This window comes from Vidua macroura, chromosome 32 (assembly GCF_024509145.1).
Source record: "Vidua macroura isolate BioBank_ID:100142 chromosome 32, ASM2450914v1, whole genome shotgun sequence".
Taxonomy (NCBI): Eukaryota; Metazoa; Chordata; class Aves; order Passeriformes; family Viduidae; genus Vidua; species Vidua macroura.
This window is the reverse complement of record NC_071602.1, coordinates 1,148,407-1,174,699: the sequence shown is the minus strand read 5'-3', so window position 1 is coordinate 1,174,699 and position 26,293 is coordinate 1,148,407. Positions and strand designations below refer to the sequence as shown.

Here is a 26,293-nt window from a genome sequence, read left to right as displayed (position 1 = left end):
CTGTTATTAGAGCAGGATGATATTACCTTGAAAACCACTTCTGTTGTTAACCCTGCCATGTTTCCGTCCTCCATCTTAATTGATGGTGAGCCTGAACATGACTGTTTACAGACTATCAAAGAAGTCTATTCCAGCTGACCAGACCTGAGAGATGTGCCCCTGGAGAATCCAGATTGGGAACTTTTTACAGATGGGAGCAGTTTCATGAAAAATGGCAAAAGGATGATAGGCTATGAAGTGACTACACAGGACAAGGTGATCAAGGCAAAGGCCCTGCCAGCAGATGTATCATCACACAAAGCTGAGCTGATTGCACTGACGAGAGCCCTAGACCTGAGCAAAGGGAAGAAGGTAAATATATGGACTGACTCTAAATATGCATTTAGTGTTGTCCACGCCCATGGAGCCATCTGGAAGGAGAGAGGACTTTTGAACGCTCAAGGTAACCAAATCAAACATGCTGAACAAATACTTGTTCTCTTAGAGAGCATTAAAAAAACCCACAGAAGTAGCTATCATGCATTGTAGAGGTCACCAAAAAGGGAAAACCACTCCAGAACTGAGAAATCACTTTGCTGGTAAAGCAGCAAGAGAGATTGCAGAAAAAGGGATTCTTGCAGTGTTCTGGTTTGAAAGCAAAACCAGTGAGAGACTCCAAGCCAGAAATACAATTTATTAGGAAAAGGGAAAATAAACAAAATACATGCAATAATACAAAAGAAAAACCACTGACAGAGTCAGAAAACAACCTGACACCCCTTTGGCCAACATGTTGGTAGCAGTCCAAATTGGAGTGGCTGCAGTCCTCCTGGAGTGGCAGATGTGGTTCTGTTGGAGCAGTGATCCTGTAGAAGGGTGTAGTCTTCCTCTGAAGGTCCACTGGAAAACCCCAGCTGTTCCTCTTGGAAACTTATGGGAAGGCTGACTCTGATGTCCCCAAATCCCAGATTATATCCAGTTAGGAATGCTTGGCTCCTCCCTCTGTGCGGAGCATCACACAATGGGATGTTATAGTTCTTACCAGTCACGCAGTGACATTCAATAGCACATTATCAGCAGATGTCTCCCCTGAGAGAGGATTGGTTGTGATAGAGATAAGGAAAACTGCTCACTTAACAGAAGGCAACTACTACACAGATGGCAATAGAAAACATCTTGCTTCTCAATCTGAGACACCCAGTAATTCCACAAAAAGAGGTTGATTTGTCAGAGTTCACTCCAAAATATGACCAAGCAGACTACAAACTAATTAAGCTTCTTAAGGCTGAGATCACAGAAAGTAGATGGGCTATCACACCAGCAAATCAGGTTGTAGTCTCACCCCTGATCCTTTGGGAGCTAGCCCAGAGGGAACATGAAAATACACATTTTGAGGTTGAAAATCTTCTAAAACACCTAAAAAAGGTAATAGGAAAGGGAATGACTGACATTGTACAATCAGTAGTGAGCAAATGTGAAGTCTGTTGTAAGAACAACCCTGACACAAGGGAAAGAGTTATGTTAGGAGTAACAAAAGCAGGGTACCTTCCTGTGATTTATTAAAGAAATATGGATATTGATCTAGTACCGATATCCAACTGTGATGGACAAAAACTCTCTAACAGTTTAAAGTTAGAAAGTATGTTTATTGCGACGCCAGGCAGCGTGCGGGCTAGCTCCCAAATACACACCGTGCCTCTCAAATTATTACAGAGTCCTTTTATCCACACAAGTATTGAATACCCAAAATACAAATACATATTCATCATTTTGGTACATCCCATTCCTCGCTTTGTATGCTAATAATTTCAAAAGCTATCAAGCATGCATAGTTTGTTCCTTGAAATGGGTCAGTGGTCCCTTTCATGAGGAGGGGTCCCAAAATGAGGAAGTAAATGAAGTCTTCCTCATTCTCACCTTTCTACCTTTTCAATGCAAATATGACAAATGAACTCTTGGTAGGACTCCCATTCCCTGTCTTCAATTGGCTTTAGAGCAGAGGAAGCCTACAATTGTCTTATGTTCCTAAAAGCTATTTTTCAGTTTCTATATTCTTCATTATAAACCCAGCTAACTAAACATTGTGTTGACAAGCAATCAATTATTAGTTAACTATTAACTCTTAACTTCATCAAGGCCTACTCATTTATTTTAATTAACTCTAGTAAGGCTTATCTCTAACTAAAATCTTAGCTTCTCTAAAATCACTAAATTCCTTAAAGTTTATGTTTCACCTGGAGATTAACTGACAGATTTTGCAGAGTTCCCACGCAAGGAGGTATACCGGTCCATACTGGTATTAGCTGACACCTTCAGTGGATGGCTAGAAGCTTAGTCCTGTTGCACGAACACAGCCAAGAAAGTGGTGAAAGCTTTGCTCAATCATATAAGTCCAAGGTTCAGGGTTCCTCTGGGGATGTCATCAGATAGGGGACCACACTTTGTTGCAACAGTGGTTAAGGCAGTTAGCCAGATTTTGAGAATTTCTTGAGACCTACACCTTATAGACCCCAAGTGAGTGGTAAAGTTGAATGTAATAATGGGATTCTCAAAACACAAATTAGCAAAATTTGTCAGGAAACATCCATGACATGAGTTCATGCCTTGCCTATAGCTTTACTGAGAATCCACATACAACCAAGGCGAAGGGATAATATCAGTCCCTATGAAATATTGTATGGCAGCCATATCAGATTCCACATGTTCCAGGTAAAATTCACATGAAGGGGAAACTTGATTTGCAGAAATATCTAATGGATTTAGGTTCTACTTTGCAGAAGCTCCAGAATTACACTGTGCCATCCAGATCTATAAGACTGGACACACCTGCAGATCCTTTCCAACCTGGAGACTGGGTCTGTGTTAAGTGGTGGGACAGTGACACTCTACAAGCCAAGTGGAGAGGACCATTCCAAGTTCTGCTGACCACCCTCACTGCAGTCAAAGTTGATGGCAAAGGACCCTGGGTTCACCACTCCAGAGGAAAGAAAGCCTCTGCTTCTGAAACCACTGTAAAAACAAAGACAAATGCAGACAAAAACGTTTTAAATTATTCCTCTTCTGTGTCTGTTCACAATAATCCTTATTCTTCTTTGCATGATACCAGACTGTGCAAGACATTACTACTGTGAGACGATTATTACTGCTTATTATTGATTATTACTGATTATTATTAGATAATTATCGATTATTAGATATTTACCTGGTGTTAGATATTTACTGTTGTTAGATGTTTATTGTTGTTATTTACCGTTATTAGATACTTATCTGGTATTAAATGCCTATTATTAGTAGATATTTAGAACAGAGACACAACAAAGGCCTTGTCAAGCCTCTAAAGGGGGGAAATGATGCCTTCAATTTTAATTTTTATATTTTCCAGATTCTCTACTGCATTAGTATGTAACTCTGAACCTCATGTAGAGTGTTAGCAAGTTCTCTTCACAGTGTAGTCAGACAAAACAATCCTTTTCCAGCCTGAGAACCAAGGACACTGCTGCAGCTTCAGGCCCAAAAAGTGTAAACAACAGCAAATTGAGGAGAGCAGACTGGGAGAATGGGACTTCATAACCTGAAGCTTGAATTGGACAATTAACCCCAATATGGAAATGGACCAAAACTTATAAAAGTGTAAAGATGTGTGACTGGTCATCTATAATGTGTCCATCTTGGGTTCACTCTTGAGTGTAGCCAAGGTCAGGCTCTTTTACTGCCCAAGATGTATCCTTCAAAGGCCTTTTAATAAATTCCTACTTTATTCCTTTAACCCTGTCTACCCTCTGTTAGAGGCCTCTCCTGTAACTCACTCCAGAGTTTGAATTCTAGGGTAGAGCTGCTGGACAGCTGTCTCAATACAACATACCAGGGCCCATGCAATTTCCTCCTGGGTTTCCTGTGAAAAAAGAACAATGTCTCTGGGTCACTGATGTTTCCTCCTTGAGCTGGAGACCAGCTATCTGACACAAGCATGCCCAAGGGCTCTGATTTAACTTCCCCTGACAGAGGGTCTCTCCTCAAGGCACTCCTGTGGGTGCTTTATTCCTTCCTCATTCCCGCTTAGAAATCCTCACCTCACAGGAATTCCATTTGGCCATGAAGGCACAATCTGGAAATGGTTTTCCCTTTGCCCTCACGCTTTTAGCAGGGAGGGGACAAGAAACTCAGAACAAATTTTCATTCCTTTTCAACCTCCCATTTGTGCTTTCTGTAGCCCAATAAATAGATCTCCAGCTTTGAAAAGTGGGCCACACACTTCATCCCAAACCCACAGTCTCTCAAGCCAGCAGGAATTGCAGGGGTTTCCCTGGACTCTTCTGGCCTGCTCCTTGCCGTGGCTTTGCTGGAGCACAAACAGGACCCATGGTCAGGGAAGGCCAATCATTCCTCAGCTGTCCCTGCCCTGGGGACAAGAGGCTGTTCCCAACACACTTTGTGTCCTGCCTGAGCCAGGCCCAGGGGCACAATCTGGGGCCAGCCAGGCCCACACTGGTGTCTGTGCCCCAGCTGACCCTTCCCCTTCCCAGCACCAGCTCCTGCAGCCAGAGCTGCTCTCCACAGGCCCTGCGCTCACAGACACATCCAGGCTTTGCTCAGGGAAGCTCCTCTCCCTGCTGATCATCAACAGGGAAACAAGGCTGAACTCACATGTGCCCCAGCCTGGGACCAGCAGGAGAAGGGCAGTGAGGAGATGGAGAGAGACCAGGACAGGACTTCAAGGGGGACCCTTAGCAAGTATCAGGCAACGAGAGGACTCCCAGCACACACCCTCTGCAAAGGTCAGGGACAGAAGAGGCACTTTGACCACCTGCACCTGCAGAGAACACTTCAGCATGGAGGTGTTTCAGTGCCATGGATCACAGAAGCTGTTCCCCATCGAAGGACTGTCCCTCCCCATGCCCTCTGAGGAGCTGAGCAGGATGAGCTCACAGAGTGTTGGCATGCAGAGCAGCTGCTACCTTCAGAGAGATGAAAGTCTGCTTGGCAATGGCCCTGCTCACCTTTTTTCTTCTGCAGTTCTGCTCTGAGAAGCAGAAGGTCACGCTTTGTGGTCTCTAGACATTCTTGTAGATCTCCTTCCAGAGTGTGAATTATTTCGGAGAGCTGCCGGCAGATATTCTTCAACTTGGATTCCATGGCCCATGCAATTTCCTCCTCTTTATTTCCTGGGATGAAAGAATGATGTCTCTGGGTCACTGATGTTTCCTCCTTGAGCTGGAGACCAGCTATCTGACACAAGCATGCCCAAGGGCTCTGATTTAACTTCCCCTGACAGAGGGTCTCTCCTCAAGGCACTCCTGTGGGTGCTTTATTCCTTCCTCATTCCCGCTTAGAAATCCTCACCTCACAGGAATTCCATTTGGCCATGAAGGCACAATCTGGAAATGGTTTTCCCTTTGCCCTCACGCTTTTAGCAGGGAGGGGACAAGAAACTCAGAACAAATTTTCATTCCTTTTCAACCTCCCATTTGTGCTTTCTGTAGCCCAATAAATAGATCTCCAGCTTTGAAAAGTGGGCCACACACTTCATCCCAAACCCACAGTCTCTCAAGCCAGCAGGAATTGCAGGGGTTTCCCTGGACTCTTCTGGCCTGCTCCTTGCCGTGGCTTTGCTGGAGCACAAACAGGACCCATGGTCAGGGAAGGCCAATCATTCCTCAGCTGTCCCTGCCCTGGGGACAAGAGGCTGTTCCCAACACACTTTGTGTCCTGCCTGAGCCAGGCCCAGGGGCACAATCTGGGGCCAGCCAGGCCCACACTGGTGTCTGTGCCCCAGCTGACCCTTCCCCTTCCCAGCACCAGCTCCTGCAGCCAGAGCTGCTCTCCACAGGCCCTGCGCTCACAGACACATCCAGGCTCTGCTCAGGGAAGCTCCTCTCCCTGCTGATCATCAACAGGGAAACAAGGCTGAACTCACATGTGCCCCAGCCTGGGACCAGCAGGAAAAGGGCAGTGAGGAGATGGAGAGAGACCAGGACAGGACTTCAAGGGGGACCCTTAGCAAGTATCAGGCAACGAGAGGACTCCCAGCACACACCCTCTGCAAAGGTCAGGGACAGAAGAGGCACTTTGACCACCTGCACCTGCAGAGAACACTTCAGCATGGAGGTGTTTCAGTGCCATGGATCACAGAAGCTGTTCCCCATCGAAGGACTGTCCCTCCCCATGCCCTCTGAGGAGCTGAGCAGGATGAGCTCACAGAGTGTTGGCATGCAGAGCAGCTGCTACCTTCAGAGAGATGAAAGTCTGCTTGGCAATGGCCCTGCTCACCTTTTTTCTTCTGCAGTTCTGCTCTGAGAAGCAGAAGGTCATGCCTTGTGGCCTTTGGCCATTCCTGTAGATCCTCTTCCAGAGTTTGAATTCGGGGGGAGAGCTGCCAGAGGTTCTTCCTCAACTTAGATTCCAGGGCCCAGGCAATTTTCTCCTCTTTATTTCCTGGGATGAAAGAACGGTGTCTCTGGGTCATTGATGTTTCCTCCTTGAGCTGGAGACCAGCTATCTGACACAAGCATGCCCAAGGGCTCTGATTTAACTTCCCCTGACAGAGGGTCTCTCCTCAAGGCACTCCTGTGGGTGCTTTATTCCTTCCTCATTCCCGCTTAGAAATCCTCACCTCACAGGAATTCCATTTGGCCATGAAGGCACAATCTGGAAATGGTTTTCCCTTTGCCCTCACGCTTTTAGCAGGGAGGGGACAAGAAACTCAGAACAAATTTTCATTCCTTTTCAACCTCCCATTTGTGCTTTCTGTAGCCCAATAAATAGATCTCCAGCTTTGAAAAGTGGGCCACACACTTCATCCCAAACCCACAGTCTCTCAAGCCAGCAGGAATTGCAGGGGTTTCCCTGGACTCTTCTGGCCTGCTCCTTGCCGTGGCTTTGCTGGAGCACAAACAGGACCCATGGTCAGGGAAGGCCAATCATTCCTCAGCTGTCCCTGCCCTGGGGACAAGAGGCTGTTCCCAACACACTTTGTGTCCTGCCTGAGCCAGGCCCAGGGGCACAATCTGGGGCCAGCCAGGCCCACACTGGTGTCTGTGCCCCAGCTGACCCTTCCCCTTCCCAGCACCAGCTCCTGCAGCCAGAGCTGCTCTCCACAGGCCCTGCGCTCACAGACACATCCAGGCTCTGCTCAGGGAAGCTCCTCTCCCTGCTGATCATCAATAGGGAAACAAGGCTGAACTCACATGTGCCCCAGCCTGGGACCAGCAGGAAAAGGGCAGTGAGGAGATGGAGAGAGACCAGGACAGGACTTCAAGGGGGACCCTTAGCAAGTATCAGGCAACGAGAGGACTCCCAGCACACACCCTCTGCAAAGGTCAGGGACAGAAGAGGCACTTTGACCACCTGCACCTGCAGAGAACACTTCAGCATGGAGGTGTTTCAGTGCCATGGATCACAGAAGCTGTTCCCCATTGAAGGACCGTCCCTCCCTGTCGCCCTGGTTTAGAGTTTTCTAAAGCCTTCTGAGTTTACATTCTTGCAGAGAACTTTCCCACACAATTTTCTGTAAACAACCTATTGTTTTGCATTCTTTCATAGAGGCGGAGAAATTTGATGTACAGGTAGTTTGTCCAGTGTCGTTGGAGAGGTGGCATGTTCACCCTCCAATCCACTGGCATCTTTTGAGAACTATAAAAGATTGGAGTCAGAAAAAATAAATTAGTCTCTTCATCGTGACCAAAGCTGTTGTGCGTCATTTTTCCTTGTGTCATATGGTGACACCTCCCCATGCCCTCTGAGGAGCTGAGCAGGATGAGCTCACAGAGTGTTGGCATGTAGAGCAGCTGCTGCCTTCAGAGAGATGAAAGTCTGCTTGGCAATGGCCCTGCTCACCTGGGTTCTTTCCCAACTCTGCTCTGAGGTGCTGAACTTCTCTCTGTCTGGACTGCAATTTTTTGAAGTCTTCCTGCAGAGCTTTCATTTTATTCTTGAAGTCCTGGAAGGCCTTTTCCATCTTGGATTCCAGGACTTTATTGATCTTCTCCCTCCCCCCTGTAGAAAAAAATTGGTGTCACTGGGAAACTGACTTTTCTCCCTTGAGCTGGAGACCACCCATTATCTCTGAGGATGCTCATATCCTCTTTTTTAAAGTCTCTTCTTATGTGTCTCTTCTTAGATCTTGCTGCAGGTAGTTTTTGTCCTCCTCTTTCTGGAGAACTAATCACTTCAGAGGAATTAAACACTGTGCTCAAGGTGCAATCTGGAAATTGATTCTTTTTTTGCTTTATTTCTTTATTCAGAGGGCAAACAATAAACTCAGACTTCTTTCCCTCATGTCCTGCCTATTTACCAATTCACTTGCTCCACACCACATTTTCTTTAGATCATCCTTTCTAATTCAGCAGCCTTAGAAAAGAATTCACTCATCCCTGAAAAACAGAGATGTGGAATTCACAGGCTGATGCACCTGTGGGCACCATATACCACTACCCTGGCTTTCAAATCCTTTTCCAAAAGGAAAAGCCTTGGCCTGGGAAGAAGCCTTGGCCTCCCTACTGTAGCCCCAGTTTTCTTCCTGACATGGAGACTTTTTCTCAAACAGCTTTTGCCTGTTCAAAGGAGTCTTGGCACCACTGAGAGCCCTTCTAAACATGAGCTTGGAACTCCTGTACAGCTGGTGAGGAATAGGGGGCGGAACCCCATGGCCTCCTCACTGCCCAAAGGCCTCAAGATGGGGGAGAGCCCAGGCCATGCTAAATTCCAAGTGTCCCTTGAGGGAATGACATTCCTCTGCCAGCATCCCAGCTGGAAAGAGCAGGGGCAGGAGAACAGCTGGCCTTAGAATCCAGGATGTGGGATCCAGCAGAGGCCAGGTTGTCCTGGTCTGTGCTGGGAAAAGCGCACTGCTGGGACATCACTGCACCCTGGGATCCCGAGGTCCTGGGCATCTGGATGGGGATGGGCAACATAACCAAAGACTGGCTGGAGGCCTTTGGAAATGGGAATTTATGGACAGGTGGGATTGCTCCATCTGACTGCACCGCGCCCTCATGCATGACAGACCTCTGGATCTCCTTCCTGCTTGGTAGGGTTTAGTTTCCAGGTAGTGTGGGCAAGGACTGGCATTCACCTGCAGAAAGGTTTCTACCTTTTGTCCCTGTAGCTAAGCCCAGGGTGAGATTCCTCCTTTAGTGCTCAAAGAAAGGAAAGGAAATCCCAGAAGGGATGCGCTATGCCTTTGAAATCGTTACCAATTGCAAGGAACACCCCACACTAGAGTAGGACGTGTTCCTGGTCAAAGGAGGTCACCCCTCTGACCAAACCAATCCCGCCTTCTGCTGTGCTCTGGAAGGGGTTCTGCAGGCAACATGCTCAGGGGAGAGACCTCCACTGGCCTCACTCCTCTCAGGGATAACACATCCCATCCCATCCCAAGGGTTCCCAAGGGTGGCCATAGACAAGAGGAATGGGACCCAGCACACTTACCGAATGTGTCCAACATCATTCGTACGCCCAAGATAGCAGCCGCAGTTGCTGGATATCAGGTACATATGAAAATAAAATCAAAAAGAAAACCAGGACATTTAACAAGGACCTTTCCCCAAGGAACTCCAAGACTGTCCTGAGCAGGTTCCAGGGTAGAACACATCCCACAGCTGGCCCAGGAGCCATGAGGTCCTGTGGACCAGGAGCACCACAGCAGTGCTGGGGGGTTCCTGACCCTCGGGGCCCACTGAGGCTGTCCTGGGCCAGGAAGCTGCCTCAGCTGCCACAGCACTCAGCCAGCACACAGGGGCCTCAGTCCCACTAAAGCACAGCTGCCCACAAGAGAGTGAGACTCTTCTGCCTCACACTCTGGGAGTGGAGAGAAATCTCTTGTGGCAGCAGCTCTCTGGCCACAGAGAGAAACACAACTTTCCCAGGTATCGTTCTGGGAAAGGCTGTGAGAAGAGCAGAGAAAAGAATGAGAAATAATTCTTCTCATAACTTGTGCACCTGGTGTTGTGAACATGTGGAATGTGTTATGGAGATTTCTTTACCAAAGGGTGTTTTCTTAATTAGCCAATGGTGATGGTGTTTTAATTAAAGGACCAACCAAGTCCACCTGTAGCGAACTAGGGTATCAAAGTATGGGTTTCTTAATAAAGATATAATCAGCCTTCTGTAAATGTCTTGAGAATCTATGTCATATCCAGTCCTGGCCTGTTGCGCTGACAATCTCCCAGGTCCCTTCTCTGTCCTTGGCACATTCATTTCAGCCTGACCCTAAAAGCCCTGCTCAGGAACACCCCCCACTAGAGTAGGACGTGTTCCTGGTCAAAGAAGGTCACCCCTCTGACCAAACCAATCCCACCCCAAAGGCCAGGCTTTCTGCTGTGCTCTGGAAGGGGTTCTGCAGGCAACGTGTTCAGGGGAGAGACCTTCACTGGCCTCACTCCTCTTAGGGATAACACATCCCATCCCAAGGGTTCCCAAAGATGGTCACAGACAAGAGGAATGGGATCCATGAGTCCACACTTACTTATGGATTCAATTTGGCCTCCTTGGACATGCTGCTATGAACTCTTTTTTTTTTTTTTTGTGGCCATTAGGTTCACATGAAAAATAAAAGAAAAATTAAAAAGCTTCACTATGGTATTTCCCTAAGGATTTAAAAAATGCATTGAAAAGCTTTTCTGGGACACCTATATCTTTTATACTACTCAAACCTCTGATCTACTCATGGTTTTTTAATTTACTGGTTTTCCCTTCCATCACTGTCTAAACAGAATTCAGCTCTTACCAAGATATGCAGCCATGTCTTTGTTTCTCGTCTCCCGTGTCCTCTTCTCAAGGTTCACTCTGCAATGCAAGGGAAAAGAGGGACAAAATATCTGTGGTGAGCACAGAACTAGAGAAGATAACACAGTTGATAAGATGCTCTATTGTACTCCCAGCTGTCCCTAACCCATCTTGTCTGCCCTGGAGCTCTGAGAATTCTCACAGACATCATTGTCCTTGGTCAAAATTAAGACCTTCTGCTTTTGCAGAGTGCAGAACCTGCACACTTCAACCCCAGCCACAATTTTCCACAAAGGAAAGGGACCACTTTCCATTCCTTCAGACTCAAATCCTGGAGGTTATCCTCACCAGCTATGAAGAAATCTATGGAGAAGGACAAGTGACCTTGGCTGGCTGCCAGATGCCCACCAAACTTCTCTCATTCCCCCACCCTGAACTGGACAGGAGGAAGAATACGACTGAAGAGCTCACAGAGAGCCTGGGACATCCCTCTCCAGGTGCAAACCAGACTGGACTTGGGGACGATTGCTTTGCTTTCTCAGCAATTCCCAATAGAACAGCAAGCCGAGTAACAAAGAACTGAAACCACCTCACTCCCATTCTCCCCTCCTCCTGGTTGTGAACACACCTGGTGCAGGTGGCTGGGCCAGAGGCAGTGCCAGATACAAGCTGAGCTCCAAGTGAGAGCCTGAGACAAGAGCTCATGAACGGCCAACAAAGCACAACAAAGGGCTCCAAGTGTGGTGGCACAGCTGGGGAAGGGACACTGAGAGACCCAGCAGGAGCTAAGGGCCCAGGAGGAAGAGCCAGACTTGAACCTTGGGCATGCAGACTGTGAGGGGATAAAACTGAGGGGCTCCCTTGTTGGGGGAACAGCTCAGGCTGTTCCTGTGTCACTGCACTGGGAATAAATGGCTTTATGGAATCAGACAGCTGAGATGCTGCTCTGGGAAACCTGGGCTGGAACCAGGGAGGACACAGGGGCTGAGTTTGGGAGTCAGGAGAGTCCAGCAGGGCCCATTGGGGCACCAGAGCCACTGCTGTGGAGGGGCTCTGGTCCCAGCACTGAACATCTCTGGTGGCTGGAGAGTGATAGCCAGAGAGCCTCGGGAAGGGTCAGACTGGGAAGTTTCCTAAATATCCTCCTCTGTACAGCTGGCTGCAGAAAGCAAGGCCCTGCTGACCCTTCCAGCAAAGCCTCCTGTCCCTTCTGAGCACATCCATCAAAGCAGCAGTGCCGAGGTGAAGGCAGAAACAGCGACTGCTCAGGAGTGAGGAAAGGCCTGCTCAGGGCACAGCTTGCTGCTGTGCTCTGCTCTCCCTCTCCTTCTTGCATTCCATTTCCCTGTGCTGTCTGCTCCTTGTGATTTCTGTTTGCTTTGCCCAGGGCCATGTTCCAGAGAGGGAGGAAGACCTGGACTGAATTAAGGAACCCCTTGCCAAAAGCTGCTGCATGTCCAGAAAGCTTTCATGGTGTTCAAGGGGAAGACAGACCCGGGTGAGGAAAAGAGCTCCACTGAGGATTAGAAATAGAGAAATGCCAGCCCAGACCCAAGAGAAGACACAGCCCCAGGGCCCATGGTTGTCTCACGGGTCTAACTGAAGGTCAGACAGGAAATGCCAGGGTTGCTTTCCCAGCATTGAACCCTGCTCTATTTCCTCCCACTACCTTTTCCTATTTTGCTCTGGTCTGAAAGGAGGGAAAGCATATACATGGCATAAAACTCTCAGAGTTTGAGTGGTTTTCTCCTGAAAGCAGAGCAATAGCGTGATGGCTTCTCAAACAGTAACAATGAACAGATGATGTGCACATGGAGCTGTCCTGAACGTGCCTCTGCCATCTATAACTGATGAACACAGACATTACCTCAGATCACCACTCATGGAAAGATGGTTGTGCTTCCAGGGATGACTCACCCCACTTCTCACAGTCAGGAACAAATTGTTCTCTCTTTCTCTCTTTGTCTCTCTTTCATACTTAGAAGGAGCCCTGATAACTGGTTTACATAGGAAAATTATTTTATGCAGGACCAAATCTGCAATCCTGAGCCAAAGCTAAACCTTTGAGGGGGAAAAAGAAAAAGAAGGGGGAAAGACAGGAGAGGGGAGGAGAAGGAAAAAGAAAATTAAGGTGGGGGGGTAGGGAAGAGAGGAGAAAAAAAAAGTATGGCCAGGAAAAAAAAAAAGAAACTCTTCTGCATTGTCAGTGATGGCTTTGTAGCCCAGAGACCAACAGAGTCTGGTCTGCCAACAGAGGCCAAATAAATTAGAAATTTTAGATTATGCATTGAGTCTCATACAACATTAATACCAGTATTTGAGTTAAATCCAGGATTGTATGAGTGGTGGTAAAATTACATTATGCTTTGTATGGGGTACTAAGGTGAGCTATTGTTTTCATTTTTATATTTTATATTATTAAGTTATATACTCACTCCATGAAATAATTATTCTTTATATATTCAGACTAAAAATTCTTCTGATCAGCCAAGATCAAAGAAACAAACAATTGGCCATAATGTATTCATGGCATCCAGGCTGTGCCTAATCAATATGCCACTTACTTTTTACTTTTCTCCCAGTTAATGTGTAGCAAGAGTCACTGCAACAATTTTTGCTATCAGAAAAAAAAAAAAAACAACAAACCATTAAATAAATAAGTAAGGCCTGAATTGACAATGTTTTCTCTTTGTAGGAATGAATTAAAAACTGGATTAGTGTCTGTAGACTGTGGGCAGGAAGGACAATGGACTTTGAATGGGAATTCTATAAAATATTAAATTTGTCATCTCCTTCCAGCCCTTCTTGACTGGTCCCCCACCCTCTGCAGCACAGCTAGGCCTTGCTGAGGCAAAGACACTGAAAGCCCTGGGGGCTCTGGAGGGCAGCAGGGCTCCCTCAAACCTCAGCAAAGCCCAGTGAAGGCCCCAGGATGGCCCGGGGAGCAGCGTGCTTTCCCCACTCAATTCTCTCTGGCAGAACTGGACACTTGAGGGGCCTCAGCAGTGCCCAGCCCAGGGGACAGTCACTGCCGAGAAGTCTTGTGAGAAGGGGGTGTCACTGCTGTGTACTGCCAATAGTGATTCCACTGGCCTCGCCCAGAGGGGCGACTGCAGATTGTGCAGATTGCTCTGCTGCAGACGTTTCCGTTTGGGCAGGGTCATGCTTTTGTTGTTGGTTTTGTTGCTGCAGACACTGATATTCTTAAGGAAATCCCACCGGCACTTGAAGGACAGCTGGAGCATTGCCACCTCAGTGACCCAGCAGGGCGGTGGCTCCTGACTGCCACAGCCCCGCCGTCGCTGGGCAGGGTGTGGCGTGAATGTGCTGAGCAGAGGGGTCAAACCTTTCCCTGGCTGTGCTCCTGCTCTCACAGCCCCGGGCGCTGTTGGCTTGCTTTGCAGCTGGCTCATGTGCTCCGCCTGCCCTGTATAGCCTATCAGATTTCCTGAAAGGCATTTACGGGAAATCCCTGTAAAACCGAGAAAGGAGGTGCTGGGGGGGAGGGAGGAGCCCGTGGGGGTGGGAGCCCTCTGGAGCTGCTGCCCCTGCCACCACCTGGTTCAGCACCCCAAGCTCATCAGAGTCTTCTCCTCTGGAGCCCCAGCTCCGTGCTCAGCTGCTGGCCTCATTCCCTGCCCCTTGGCGCCCGGGACCCCGCTATTTCCTGGCTGTGACAGCCCAGGCTGGCACCGATGAGCACATCCCTGCCCAGCTCTTCCTTTTGGGGCAGGACCAGGTCCCCGTGAGCATCCCCTCTGTTCACCCACCAGGCAGCTCTGCTGAGCCATCCTTCCCAGATCCCCCACGCTGCTGGAGCCCTTTGCTTTGCCTGGCCATGAATGCCAGGCCAATTGCCATTCCCCATGGGAACCTGCTCGCTGGCCTGGAGACCCCTCCAGGTTGCCCCCTGAGCTCTTCTACCAACTCTCCCTGATGATCAGGGAGTTTCTAAACTGCCAAGACCGTGTCCTCCCTTTCTGACCCCTCCACTGCTCACTCACACAAGTCAACTTAACCTCTGCCCATCCTGCCGAGGATCTCCACGTGTCCCAGCTGCTCTTCACACCTCCCATCCTCATCCTCCCTGACACTTCTCTGGCAGAGCATCTCCCCTTCCACTGCATCCCACCAGCATTCAGGCACAGCCTTCCAAACCATCTAGGCATGGGGTTGGCTCCGAAAAAAAAAAAGATGTAGGCAGCTTCTGAGATCAAAACAAGCAATTTTGGGTTCTCAGGGGGTCAGAAACTCCCATTCAGGAACATTTGGGCTAAGAAACTGCAAGTTTGGGAGCTTTGGGCCTCAGGGATTTAGGGAGCTTTGAGGTCCCAAACACTGATTTAGAGAGATTTTGGGCTCTGAACAAGCCCAAACTTTAGGCAGCATTGAGGTTGAGAAACACCAATTTAGGGAGCATTGGGCTCAAACCCACTGATTTGGGGAACTTTTGGCCTCAGAAAATCCACTCTAGACAGCTTTACAACTCAACAATCCAATTTAGGGAGCTCTTGGTCTCAGAAGCACAGGTTTAAGGAACTGCAATATTCAAAAAGGGAACTCAGGAAGCTTTGGGGGTCAGGAAAAGCAACTTGAGGAGCTTCAGGGCTCAGAAACACCAAGTTAATGAAATTTAGGACTCAGAAAAATCAATGTCTAGAGACTTGGGGCTCAAAAGCATCAATTTTGGGAATACTTTGGGGCTCAGCAATACCATTTCAAGGCACTTCTGGCCTCAAAAGCACCAGAGCTTCAGAAGAGGAACTCCACAGCTGGGAAGGGGAATTTCACAGCTGAGAATACAGGAATTTCAGGAGCATTGGGGCTCAGAAACACCTGCCTGGGGAGTTTTTAAGACCTGAAACAGCATTTGGGTTCAGAAATACTAATTTAGGGAGCACTGGGGCTCTTAAACACCAATTTAGGGCCATAGAGGCCTATGAAACCCTGGTTTGGGGAGTTCAAGTCTGAGAAAAAGTCGTGTTGGGAGCTTTGGGAATCAGGGAGTGTGATTTGGGGATATTTTCAGATCAGCAAGAACTATTTAGAGAGCTTTTATGCTCAAAAAAACCCCCAAATTAAGCCGATTTGGGGCTCTGTAGCCCCCATTTAGGGAGCTTTGGAGCTCCAAAGCGGCGATTTCGGGAGCTTTTGGGCTGAAAACATCAATTTTGGGAGAAGGAGCGAGCCCTGGGGAAACACAGGAGCAAGGGGCCGGCGCTTACCTGGGACAGGGCTAGGAACAAGCAGCTCCGCGCTGGGCTCTGAACACCGGGGGCTCCTCGTCCCGGCTGTATCTCACCCTGCCCGCCCCCGTTCCACCCCCACGGGCTCCTCCCTCCCCCAGCACCTCCTTTCTCGGTTTTACACTGATTTCCTGTAAATCAGTTTTCAGCCTGGAAACTTGTGAAAAACACCAATCACTTGTTTTTTAAAATCTTAAAAGTTTATTAGCAATAAAATAGTTATTAAAAAATAGTAATAAAATTAGATTAGTGAAAATTTGGACAATGAGGATTAGGACACTACGAGACAATAAAAAGCAAAGAATTACGGATGTCCGGATGTTTTTGGACACTAAGCTGCCAAAAGCATGCCTTGCGAACAAAGGAATAACCCTTAAAAGCAACAGCCTGTTGCATATTCATCTATCTCATATATGATGCATACATTCCTTGCTACTTAAGAACTTTTCTGGTTTTTGTCAACTTCTTCCCCTTAATCCTGGTGCTTCCATAAAGATGGAGAGAAGGTAGAAGAATGTTTCTCTTTTCCGATAAGGAGGCCGTAACTCTTTGTGTCCTGTCACTGTTATCTCTCTGCGGAGAGTTTCTTGATTATCTTATCCCTTTCTTGAGCTAGTAAAAAATCTTACATCGCAGAGTTTCTATGTTAACATTATGTTATAACCTAAAACTATGTTTAACACACTACTTACGAGAATTAATAACTTTCTAACATTACAAGTATAATATTAATTTTAATACTTGCAAAAAGCCAATTATAAAATATGCATTACTCCCAGAGAAGAATGAGCCCCTTGCAGGCTGACCCTGTTTGGACAAGTTGCTCCTCACCCCCACCCTCACCATGTCTGACATTGCCCACCTGGGACTGACATCCCAAAACTTTAAAAAAAATTATTTTTCTTTACATTTTTCTTTACAAATAAAATTTAATTAATAATAAAATTATAATTATCTTTTTATTATTTATAATAGTACTTTTCAATTTTTTATTACCTGATTATTTATATTTTAAAAATCAATACATTTTTAGCAACCAAAAAAATTATTGTTCATTGGTTCTAAGTAACACAATTCCCTTCATTAATTAATTGACCACAATTAGCTATTGATTTCTCCTTCTTTATTCTAATAAGCCTTATTTTTCGTCCTTTTGTCATTTTTTGAATTATTTTCTCAGACAGGGTAAAAGGGGCCACCTTGGGGTCCAAGGAGACACTTCTGGGGCACATTTGGAGCAGTTTCGGGTCTGGGGAGGGCATTCAGAGAGAACTTGAGGGTCTGGAGGACACTTGGGGAGCCGGGTGGGCACTTGGAAGGCATTTAGGGATTCTGAGAGACAGCTCGGGGTCCGGGGGAGCACTTGGGGGTCCGGGGGGCCCTTGGAGGTCAGGGAGGGGAATTTGGGGCCCTTCGGGGTCCGGACGGGCACTTGGGGGGGCCCCAACGGGGCTGTCCGGGGTGCGGGGGTTGATGGGAGTTGTAGGCGCCGGTATAATACGGTGTAACGGGGCCGCGGAGCATGACGGGAACTCTAGGCGCAGCTACAGTGGCTCTCGGTGGGGCGCGGGGCATGACGGGAGACGAAGTCACGGCTGGAATAGGGCTGTAACGTGCGCCGCAGAGCATGATGGGAGCTGTAGTCCCGGAAGCTGTTCAAACGCGGCGTTTGGGGGTCCGGGAAGGCCCTTGGGGGACATTTTTGCGTCCGAGCCGCGACTTGAGGTCCTCGGGGAGAACGTAAACGGGTCGGGAGACCTTGGGGGGAGCTTGGGGAGCTCTAACCGGGCTCTTTAGGGCGCGGGGCACGGCAGGAGGCTTAGGCGCGGAACTGTTCTGAGGCGCGTGTTCTGAGGAGCTCTGGGGCCGCGGGGGATGGGAGAAGGTGAATTCCCAGCAGTGGCTGTACCGGGCATCTCTGGGGTTGGGAGCACTCAGGGGATCCAGGGACGCTTTTGGGGGGTCCCGAATGGGCGCTGAGGGGCACTTGGGGATCCTGGAGGGGCTGGGGGACACTTATGGGAAGATGGGGGGCGGATACCGGGGGGGGGGGGCTGTGGAGCGCAGGGCATGACGGACATTGTAGTCCCGGCTCCAATGGGGCTCTATCGGGCCGCTGTGCAAAGACGAAAAGATGGCGCCGACCCCAGGCACCGCCCTTGATGTCCCGATTTCAGGCGCTGATTGGCTGCGAGCAGTGATAGGCGGGAGCCTCGGCAAATGGGAGGCGGCGGAGGCGGGAACAGCCCATTCAACCCCTCCAGTCCCTCCCAGTACAGCCCAGTGCATCCCCAGTTCATCCCTAGTACAACCCCAGTACAACCCCAGTGCCTCTCCAGACCCTCCCAGTACATCCCAGTCCCTCCCAGTACACCTGAGTTCATTCCCAGTCCCTTCCAGTTTCACCCAGTGTATTCCATAGTCCAGTGTCCCCCAGTCTTCCCCACAGTGTTCCCAGTGTCCCCTGTTTGTCCCGGTATCCTCCAGTATCACTACCAGTATGTTCCAGTGTGTACTCCCACAGTCCATCCCAGTCCACCCAGATTCCCCTCAGGATTCCTCGTATTCCCAGGTTGTCCCAGTCCTTCCCAGGGTCACTCCCAGTAGGTGCCAGTGTCTCCCATAGAGTTCCCAGTGTTCCCCAATATGTCCCAGTCCTCCCTAGTGTTTCAAAGGACAGTTTAATTTCTCACGGTTGCTGTGGCAGCCCAACCCAGCATTGGGTCAGTGCAGTGTCCATGGCCACAGCCCCTTGCAGTGGCCCAGTGCAGCTTGGGCTGATGATCCACCCTCATAGCTGGCCCAGGGCCGGTCTGCAGTGGTTTTGGTGGCACCTTGGGCTGGCACACACCTGAGGAGTGTCTGTTTTCATGGGGAAACTTAGGAGTTTTAGATTGCTTCAAAAATACAAAAAGAGAAAACCCCTCTTAGGCTGGGTGCAGCCAGCTCTGCAAGCACAACAGGTCCCAGGTGAGTGAGGACAGACTGGATGGGCTTGGGCAATGTGGAGCAAGGTTGTCCACACTGGGCCAAAGCTCAAGGCACGACTGCTCTGAGCAGGCCAGAGCTCCTGAGGGGACACCCTGGGTCAGTATCAATCACAGAATGCTGCAATCGCCTCTGATCTAAAGAGAAATGCAATAAAATACACCCTTTAAAAGAGGAAAGTGTATTTCTTACAAGCTCTTTGAAATCTTTCTCCATAACTGCACTAGGAAAACTTTAATGACCCTCTGAGGGCTTTGATGTTGTTTACATCAGACTCAGTCCCTGAGAGTGTCTAAACTTCTCAAGAACTCAAAGTTAAATTTAAACTCCAAAGTTTATTGCAGTTTAGTGGGTCCTACTGAGGGACACGACTGAGAAAGCGTCCCCAGGTTCCAGTTAGAGCAGAACACTGGAGGCACTGAAGACAGGTGGGGACAAACAAGGCAAAGGTTTCTCTGATGATGAGCAAACCTGGATGTGTTTCAGGAATGCAAAGGGCCAAGGCTGAGCCCCAGCCCCTGGCAAGGCAGATCCTGTCCCTCCCTCCTTGCTCAGGGCTCTTCCCGGGATGGGCACTGGCATGTGGGGATGTGCAATGCCAAGGGCAGGACCATGGGACGGCCCCTGCCAGGCTGCTGAGCAGGGACAAGGAGGCAATGAGGCCCCAGGGCTGCCAGGGTCACTTGTCCCCTCCTGGAGCCAGGGCCAGCAGCCACGGCCAAAGTGCTGCACAGGTTGGCTCTGTCAGGGCCTTGCAGCTGCTGCACATGCCTGTGCCCTCTGCAGCCCAGGCTGTCCTACGGTGTTCCTGCCCTGCGCCTCTGTCCCTGCAGGCTGTCCTCATCCCCCGGCTGCCCCACCTGGCTGGCCCCTTCCTTTGCTGACAGCTCTGCCTCCTGCCTGCCCCTGCCTGGCCACACAAAACCTTGGGCTGCTCCCGGCTCCTTCTGGGGGATGTGTTGCACCACAGCCCTGCCCTGGGAGGGAAATTCCTTTCTCCTTACGTCTAGTCTGGACCTCCCCAGGTGATCTGTGTGGCATCATTTTTTTCTCAGGTTGTTTCATATAATGAAGAAGAGCTCTGCCATCTCTGAAACCACCCTCCAAGTCCTCCCAGGCTTCTCTTGTTCTGTTCTCAGTCTTCACACCACTGAGCCCAGCGCCCTCAGTCTCTCTGGGTCATATGCTTGAGGCTTCCAATCCCATCTTGGGAGATTTTTGTGTCCTTTCTAGGTCTTTTCAGACCTAGAAATATTGTGGTCATAATCCAAGAAAATTTGAAATATTTGTATTGCCCTGTAGTGGCAGAGGAAGGGACATAGCCTTTAAAATGCTCAAGGATATATTTAGATTTGATATAAGAAAGAAATATTTGGTGATGAGGTTGACAATTCGTAAACAGGTCATCCATAGAAGTGAATGTCCCGTCCCAAAAAGTGTTCAAGGTCAGGAGCTTTGACCATCTGTTCCAGAGGTAGTTGTGCCTTCCCACAGCAAGGGGGCTGCAGTAGATGATATTTTAGGGCCATTCCAATTTTAAAAACAGAAGATAAAACATAATTTAAGGAAAGTTCTGACACCTCCTCATGAAAGACTCACCCAGGGGTTCAATGGCAGAGCTTTCCAGCATGACCTCGCCAGTTGAGCATGGGGGGTTCTGCATTGGCATTGAGATTCATGATGGAAATTCACAAAGGGCATCTGGGGAATGTGTAAGATTTCCCTTGGGATGCCTAAGAGAGGACCACAGGAAGGGAAATGGTTGCACTATGGTGGTTTGTGAAAGAGCAAACATGAATCAACAGAGAAAAGGGGATGAAAGAGCTGGTCATGTGTAAAGATGCATCCCTGGCCATGCCCTACAGCTGATCCCCACAGTCTGTGGCATTTTCTAAACACTCCATTGCCAGCAACTGTCTGGGACAAGGGAGCTCTCTCTGCTCTGGGTCCTGAGGGAGGTCCAAGTGCCAGATACTGGAGTGGGGACCACAAATCATCAGGGCTTGTGTCCTTTGGGGGCCCAGGCACTGGTGAGACTGGTGTGTTTGCACACAGCACTGGTGTGTGTGGGGCTGGGTGTAAGCACCAGGGAACATCAAACCAGAGCAACCAGTGAGCAGCAGAGGCCTGGGAACTGCTGTGTGGGATCAGCTCCTGTAGGGATCCACATGGTCTGGATGTCTCTGCAGCTCTGCCTCACATCCTGCCATGGCAGAGCACACAAATAGCCCATGCCTGTGTCCCTTCTCCACCGATTGTGCTTTGGCCTGGCCTGGAAACCTCCAGAGGTCTCTCCCAGGAGGAGTCCCTGTGTATTTCCCTCCCCCATGGCTCTGCCCTTCCTGATGCAGCAGCTGTGGGGCAGCAGAGCTGGGGCAGTGCAGGGACAGGGCTGGCCCTGACAGAGCTGCTGTGGTTTAGGAATGGTGCTCTCCAATTTACTACTCCCACTAAGAAGACCACATGTCTCCCCAGACAGATATTCCCACCATCATCCCCCACACCACTGGGGCTTCACCCACCTGGGCCTGCTTGATCTCAGCCCACGTTTCACAGTCAGGGATAACCTGGAGATGGTGTCCATGGCTAAATCCACCCCTCGCTCATGAGCCCGTCTGGAGTTCGCATCTCTGCCCTGATGACCCGAGGTGTCCAGAAATAACTCAGCCTTGTGTGGCCAGTCCAGACCCTCCTGAGACACCTGAATCCTGGCAGCCCCATCCCCCTGTGTGTTGTTGCAATGCTCTTCAGTGCCTGACCCTTGGGCATCTGAGCATCTACAGGAGGGACTTTCACAGCCAGCTTCTCCCCTGGGCAGCGATGTCTTTTCCCAGTCCAGCAGCCCAGATGGGTTTCCCTCTGTGCTGCCAATTGTCCTTTCTCCATGGTTCCAGACACCCCACAGAGCATTTCCCACCATCCCCGAGTCAGTGCAGAGGTGCAGCGCTGGCCATTTCTCTTGCTCAGAGCTCTGGCTGTGGTCCCAGTGCTGCAGTGACTGCAGGAAAGGGGACCCCACAATGGGACATTTCTTGGTCAAATACGGACAGAAATAGTGACAAACTGTCTGTGACTTGGGTTTTGGCCTCGCAGCCGCCGCCATGGTTTGCAAGGAGCTGCAGTGTGGCATGGCCCTGGCTGTGCCCGGCAGCGCTGGCCTGGGAGAAGGTGTCAGTGCCAGCTGGCTCAGAGAGCTGCAGCGTGTGGGGAATGAATCCCTCCTGGCCTCCTGCCCCAGGGTGACCCTGCAGGGCCTCATGGAGCCAAGGGGCCATTGTAGCACTTCAGGGCCATGGAATCAAGGTGACCTTTGTGACACTGTGGGGCCTCGTGGGACCAAGAGGCCATTGAGACATTTGCAAAGCAAGGGACCACTGTGAAACTCTGGGGCCTGAAAAACTGATACTGAATCAGCCAGACAGAAACCTTCTAACACAATCTGGCTATTAGAAAGTGTTCTGCCAAGCAAGAGGGGAGATTTAAAGAACACAGACACCAATGGAAAGAATGGCCTTATTTTACTATGAACATAAAGACAACACAAAAGTAAAATGACATATTCAATAACTATATCAGTTGGCTTCAGCAACAAGCCAATGTCAGCAATGTAATGCACCTAATCATTACTGTGGGAGAGAAAGGAGCGTGATTGCCAAAGATACATCACCAATTGCCTAAATACTTTACCACCATCCAGAGTCTGCAGTCACTGGGGAGCCCTGTTTCACAGTGAGGATCTGGAGACCCCTTCCCAGCAACTGGCAAAATCCTGCACTGTGCATCCACCCATAGGTGAGCTCTCCAAATTCACCCCAAAAGTGAGTCCAGCTTTTATAGGCCCAAATCAGTCACTCAAAGTGACTTGATTCTATTTTTAGCACAGGAATGTGGATGTTCTCAGCTCAGTCAGAGAGAAAGAGAGGGGTTTTCTAGCCAGGCAAGAGCCTGGGAAGCAGCAGGGAAGGAATGTAAATAATTCTCTAATCTATCTTGTTATTCACATTGTTTATAGATATGCTCTGCCACTGTGCGTCATTCACTGCACACCAATGGTGTGACATGTTTTTACTCTAAGACCAATGAGGTTGGTCTTCTCGATGTTCTCTATATATAGAGCGGTATATTTGAAATAAATCAGAGCTCATTTTCTTTGCCTTCTGATCTGGAGTTCTCTGTTCCCGTCCTGCTTGACAGCGACACAGGAACTCCTGGATCTGATAGCACATGTCCTGACCAGCAGGGACCAGGGTTTGGCCAGAGCCCAGACCTCGAACGGGAGGGTTTTCCCCTAAAATACCCTACAAAAAAGACTCTATTCATGTCAACTGGGAAAGTTTCTTCAAATGATACATTTCTTGCAGATAACTACACCAGGTTATACGGAGCTGGCATAAGCATCATTGTCATGTGTTTTAGGTAAATAATACCAATGGTGTTGCTCACGCAGTGCCCAGGATTCGCGCTGTCAGTCAGCTCTGGCCGAGGCCTGCTGCTCAGGGGCTGAGCCTGGCCGTGCTGGACTTGCTGCCCATCACCGAGGAGGAGAGGCAGAGCCCCGGACAGGTCTGCAGCCGTGACAGGTGAGCCAAGGGTGGGGGAACAGTGTGGCACCCACGGGACAGCCCAGCATCGCCGGGGACAGCCCGGCAGCCATTGGAAAGCCTGGCATCCACAGGGGCACTCTGTCATCCACTGGGAGAGCCTGACACCCATGGGGACACTCTGGCATGCCTGGGGACAGCACGCCACCCCCTCTGCCTCACCTCTGCTGCCGCGGGCACCTGCGGGGCAGGAGGGGTCTGGGGGCTCCGGGGGTCCCCGCCCCACTGAGCCCGGCGGTCGCTCCACAGCCGCGCTCCAGCCAGGATTCCAAGCGGTGCCAGCTCCGCCGGGACGAGGACGGACACTTGTGGTTGTCGGGGGTGGCGCGGAGGTTCTGCAGCCTGCGGGAGCTGCTGGGCACCTCCGGGCGCTGGGGGCTGCAGGCACAGGGGCCCAAATACGCCTGGAGCCCACCTATCCCCTCTGTCCCAAAGGTGACACGGGGGGATGTCCCAGAGAGGGAGCAGTGACCTCAGGGAATGGCCGTGATGTCACAGATGAGCTGTGTGATGTCCCAGAGGGGGCTGTGTCATAGAGGCACCGCCGTGGCTGTGTGTGAGAGAGGCACAGAGCGGCTGCAATGTCAGCAAGGGGCTGTGTGACATCACAGAACAGGTTGAGTGAGGTCACAGAGAGGGCTGTGACATCACAGAGTGGGCTATGACACCACAGAGTGGGTTATGTGAGGTCACTGATCAGCTAAGGCATAATAGAGGGGACTGTGTGACATCACAGAGTGGCTGTGTGATACCAGAGAGCAGTCTTTGACATCACAGGGCAGCTGTGTGACATCAGAGTGTGGTCTGTGACACCACAGGGTAAGCTGTGACATTACAGAGCAGGTTGTGACATCACAGGGCAGACTCTGACATCATAGAGTGTGGTAGAGTGACATCACAGAGTGGGCTGTGATATCAGGGAGTGGGCTGTGACATCACAGTGCAGTTGTGTGACATCACAGAGCAGACTGTGACATCAGAGTGGGGCTGTGTGAGGTCACTCTGCCCCAGCCCCGCTCACATTTCCCCCCCAGAGAAGTCTCCCCTGCTTGTGCCCAGCAGGGTCCCTGTCCCCCTGGGTCCCCCCTGCAGCTGGAGCAGGGTTAGGGAAGGGCCTCCAAGGTGGGGCTGGAGCCCTTGGGCTGTGAGCAGAGGCTGAGGGAGCTGGGCTTGTCCAGCCCGGAGCAGGGAAGGCTGAGGGGCTCCTCATCCCAGGACAGGAGGAGATGAAATGAGTCAGGATGTTTTCAGCATTTCCTCAACCCCAAAAGCAGCCTGACCCCCTTCTCCATCCACCACTGACAGCTTTGCAGACCAGGCATGGTTCAAGCTGATTTATCCCCACTTCATGTAGAGCATCATGATACAACAACTTAACTGTTTCTATATCTATCACAACATCATCTTTGTATAAAATTGGTTTTGTACAAAAATCCCTTGTGAATGCTGGACATGTCAGATGTTGCTGGGATGTCTCCCATTGCTGCGGGAAGAGTTTCAATGTTTCTTAAATTCTACCACGTTTACATATTTTATGTTGGCAATGAAGAGAAACTTCCTGTGACTCTGAGTGCCACCAGTTCCTGACCCCCAAAGGACACAAACCCGATGAGTTCTAGTTTCCACTGCAGTGGTGGCACTTGCACCTCCCTCCATGCCCAGAGCAGAGCTGCCTTGTCCCAGAAAGTCCCTGGCAATGCAGGGATGAAGGAAACAGGACAGGCTGTGGGGATCAGGGGCAGGGGTGGTTGTGAGCCCAGGGCAGGACCCGGCCCTTGGCCTTGGTGAACCTCGTCCCATTGTCCTGGGCCCATGGCTCCAGCCTGTCCAGATCCCTCTGCAGAGCTTCCTGTCCTCCAGCACAGCCACACTGCCACCCAGCTTGGGCTCACCTGGGAACTGACTGAGGATGCCCTCGATGGCCTCGTCCAGATCAGCAATAAAGAGATTTCACTGACCTGGCCCCAGTCCTGAGACCTGAGGACACCCCTGGATGTGACTCCATTCCTCAGCTGCTCTGAGTGCCAGGGCTTGGATGAGGGAAATGGTGGGGTGGGGGTAGGGACAAAGTGTGATTGATTGTCAGCCATGAAGGGTCTTGAATTTCATATCTGTTCAGACTGCATTAGGAGGTGCTGGGGATCAATATCAACTGAGGATTGCTGATATCAATCTATAAACAGGAAAAGAAAACTAAACAGGACAAAACAATTCTCTCTTAATTCTTTTCAATATAGTAGATTCACTTTGAATACACTTCTGAAATCTGTCTAATTGACCACAAAATTATTGAAGACTTGAATTATTCCCATGGGCTTGTCTTGCGTGGGTGTTTTGAACAAATGTTAATGAGCCTTTGTCACTGAATTTCTCAACAGAAGAGCTCAAGAAAGGAGAGGACTCAGAACAATTAAAATTCATCACCAACCTCCAAGGGGCTGAGGATCCATCCCCATCAGAGCAGCAATGAGCAGAAATGGGCACAGCTTTGTGGCTGCCCCAGCTCTGGGATGGGCCATGGGCCTGGAGCAGAAGCAGCTCTGGAGGGCCCCAAGGCCGGGGCTCTTGTGCTGGCCTGGGCAGATGGGATGGCAGCCGGGGCTGCAGAGCTCTCAGCACCTGAGCCTGAGGGGAGCAGGGCACCCAGGGAGCCTCCTTTCCCTTGGCCAGGCCCCTTCCCCCATGGCTGGGGCTGAGTCCTGGCTGAGTTGCAGCTGCTGCTGTGCCCTTGCCAGGGGCTGAGGCCGTGGGGCCAGT

General features: G+C 49.9%; 1 protein-coding gene across 3 annotated transcripts; it reads right to left on the bottom strand.

Moving 5' to 3' along the window:
* Positions 1 to 658: 658 nt before the first annotated feature.
* Positions 659 to 16,009, bottom strand: LOC128820908 (uncharacterized). 3 transcript variants are annotated; one of them, XM_054001751.1, is made up of 8 exons: positions 15,927 to 15,945; positions 13,266 to 13,318; positions 10,703 to 10,761; positions 9,406 to 9,453; positions 7,813 to 7,971; positions 6,247 to 6,411; positions 4,977 to 5,141; positions 659 to 2,988 (listed from the first exon to the last, which is right to left on the bottom strand). In XM_054001751.1, the coding sequence occupies exons 3-8, from the start codon at positions 10,716 to 10,718 to the stop codon at positions 2,948 to 2,950; spliced, it is 594 nt and encodes a 197-aa protein (XP_053857726.1). In that variant the 5' UTR covers positions 10,719 to 10,761; positions 13,266 to 13,318; positions 15,927 to 15,945; the 3' UTR covers positions 659 to 2,947. The 3 variants fall into 3 exon arrangements, with proteins under 3 accessions (XP_053857726.1, XP_053857724.1, XP_053857725.1); XM_054001749.1 differs by lacking the exon at positions 659 to 2,988 and adding an exon at positions 4,636 to 4,746 and having other exon boundaries at positions 15,927 to 15,951; XM_054001750.1 differs by lacking the exons at positions 659 to 2,988; positions 13,266 to 13,318 and adding an exon at positions 4,637 to 4,746 and having other exon boundaries at positions 15,927 to 16,009.
* Positions 16,010 to 26,293: the final 10,284 nt, after the last annotated feature.

Coding starts and splice junctions, on each gene's coding strand:
- LOC128820908 (XM_054001750.1), bottom strand. Junction 7,972..9,405: donor AATGATGTTGGACACATTCG/GTAAGTGTGCTG, acceptor TTTTTTCTACAG/GGGGGAGGGAGAAGATCAAT. Junction 4,747..4,976: donor AGAACTGCAGAAGAAAAAAG/GTGAGCAGGGCC, acceptor TGACCTTTGCAG/AGGGTGTGTGCTGGGAGTCC.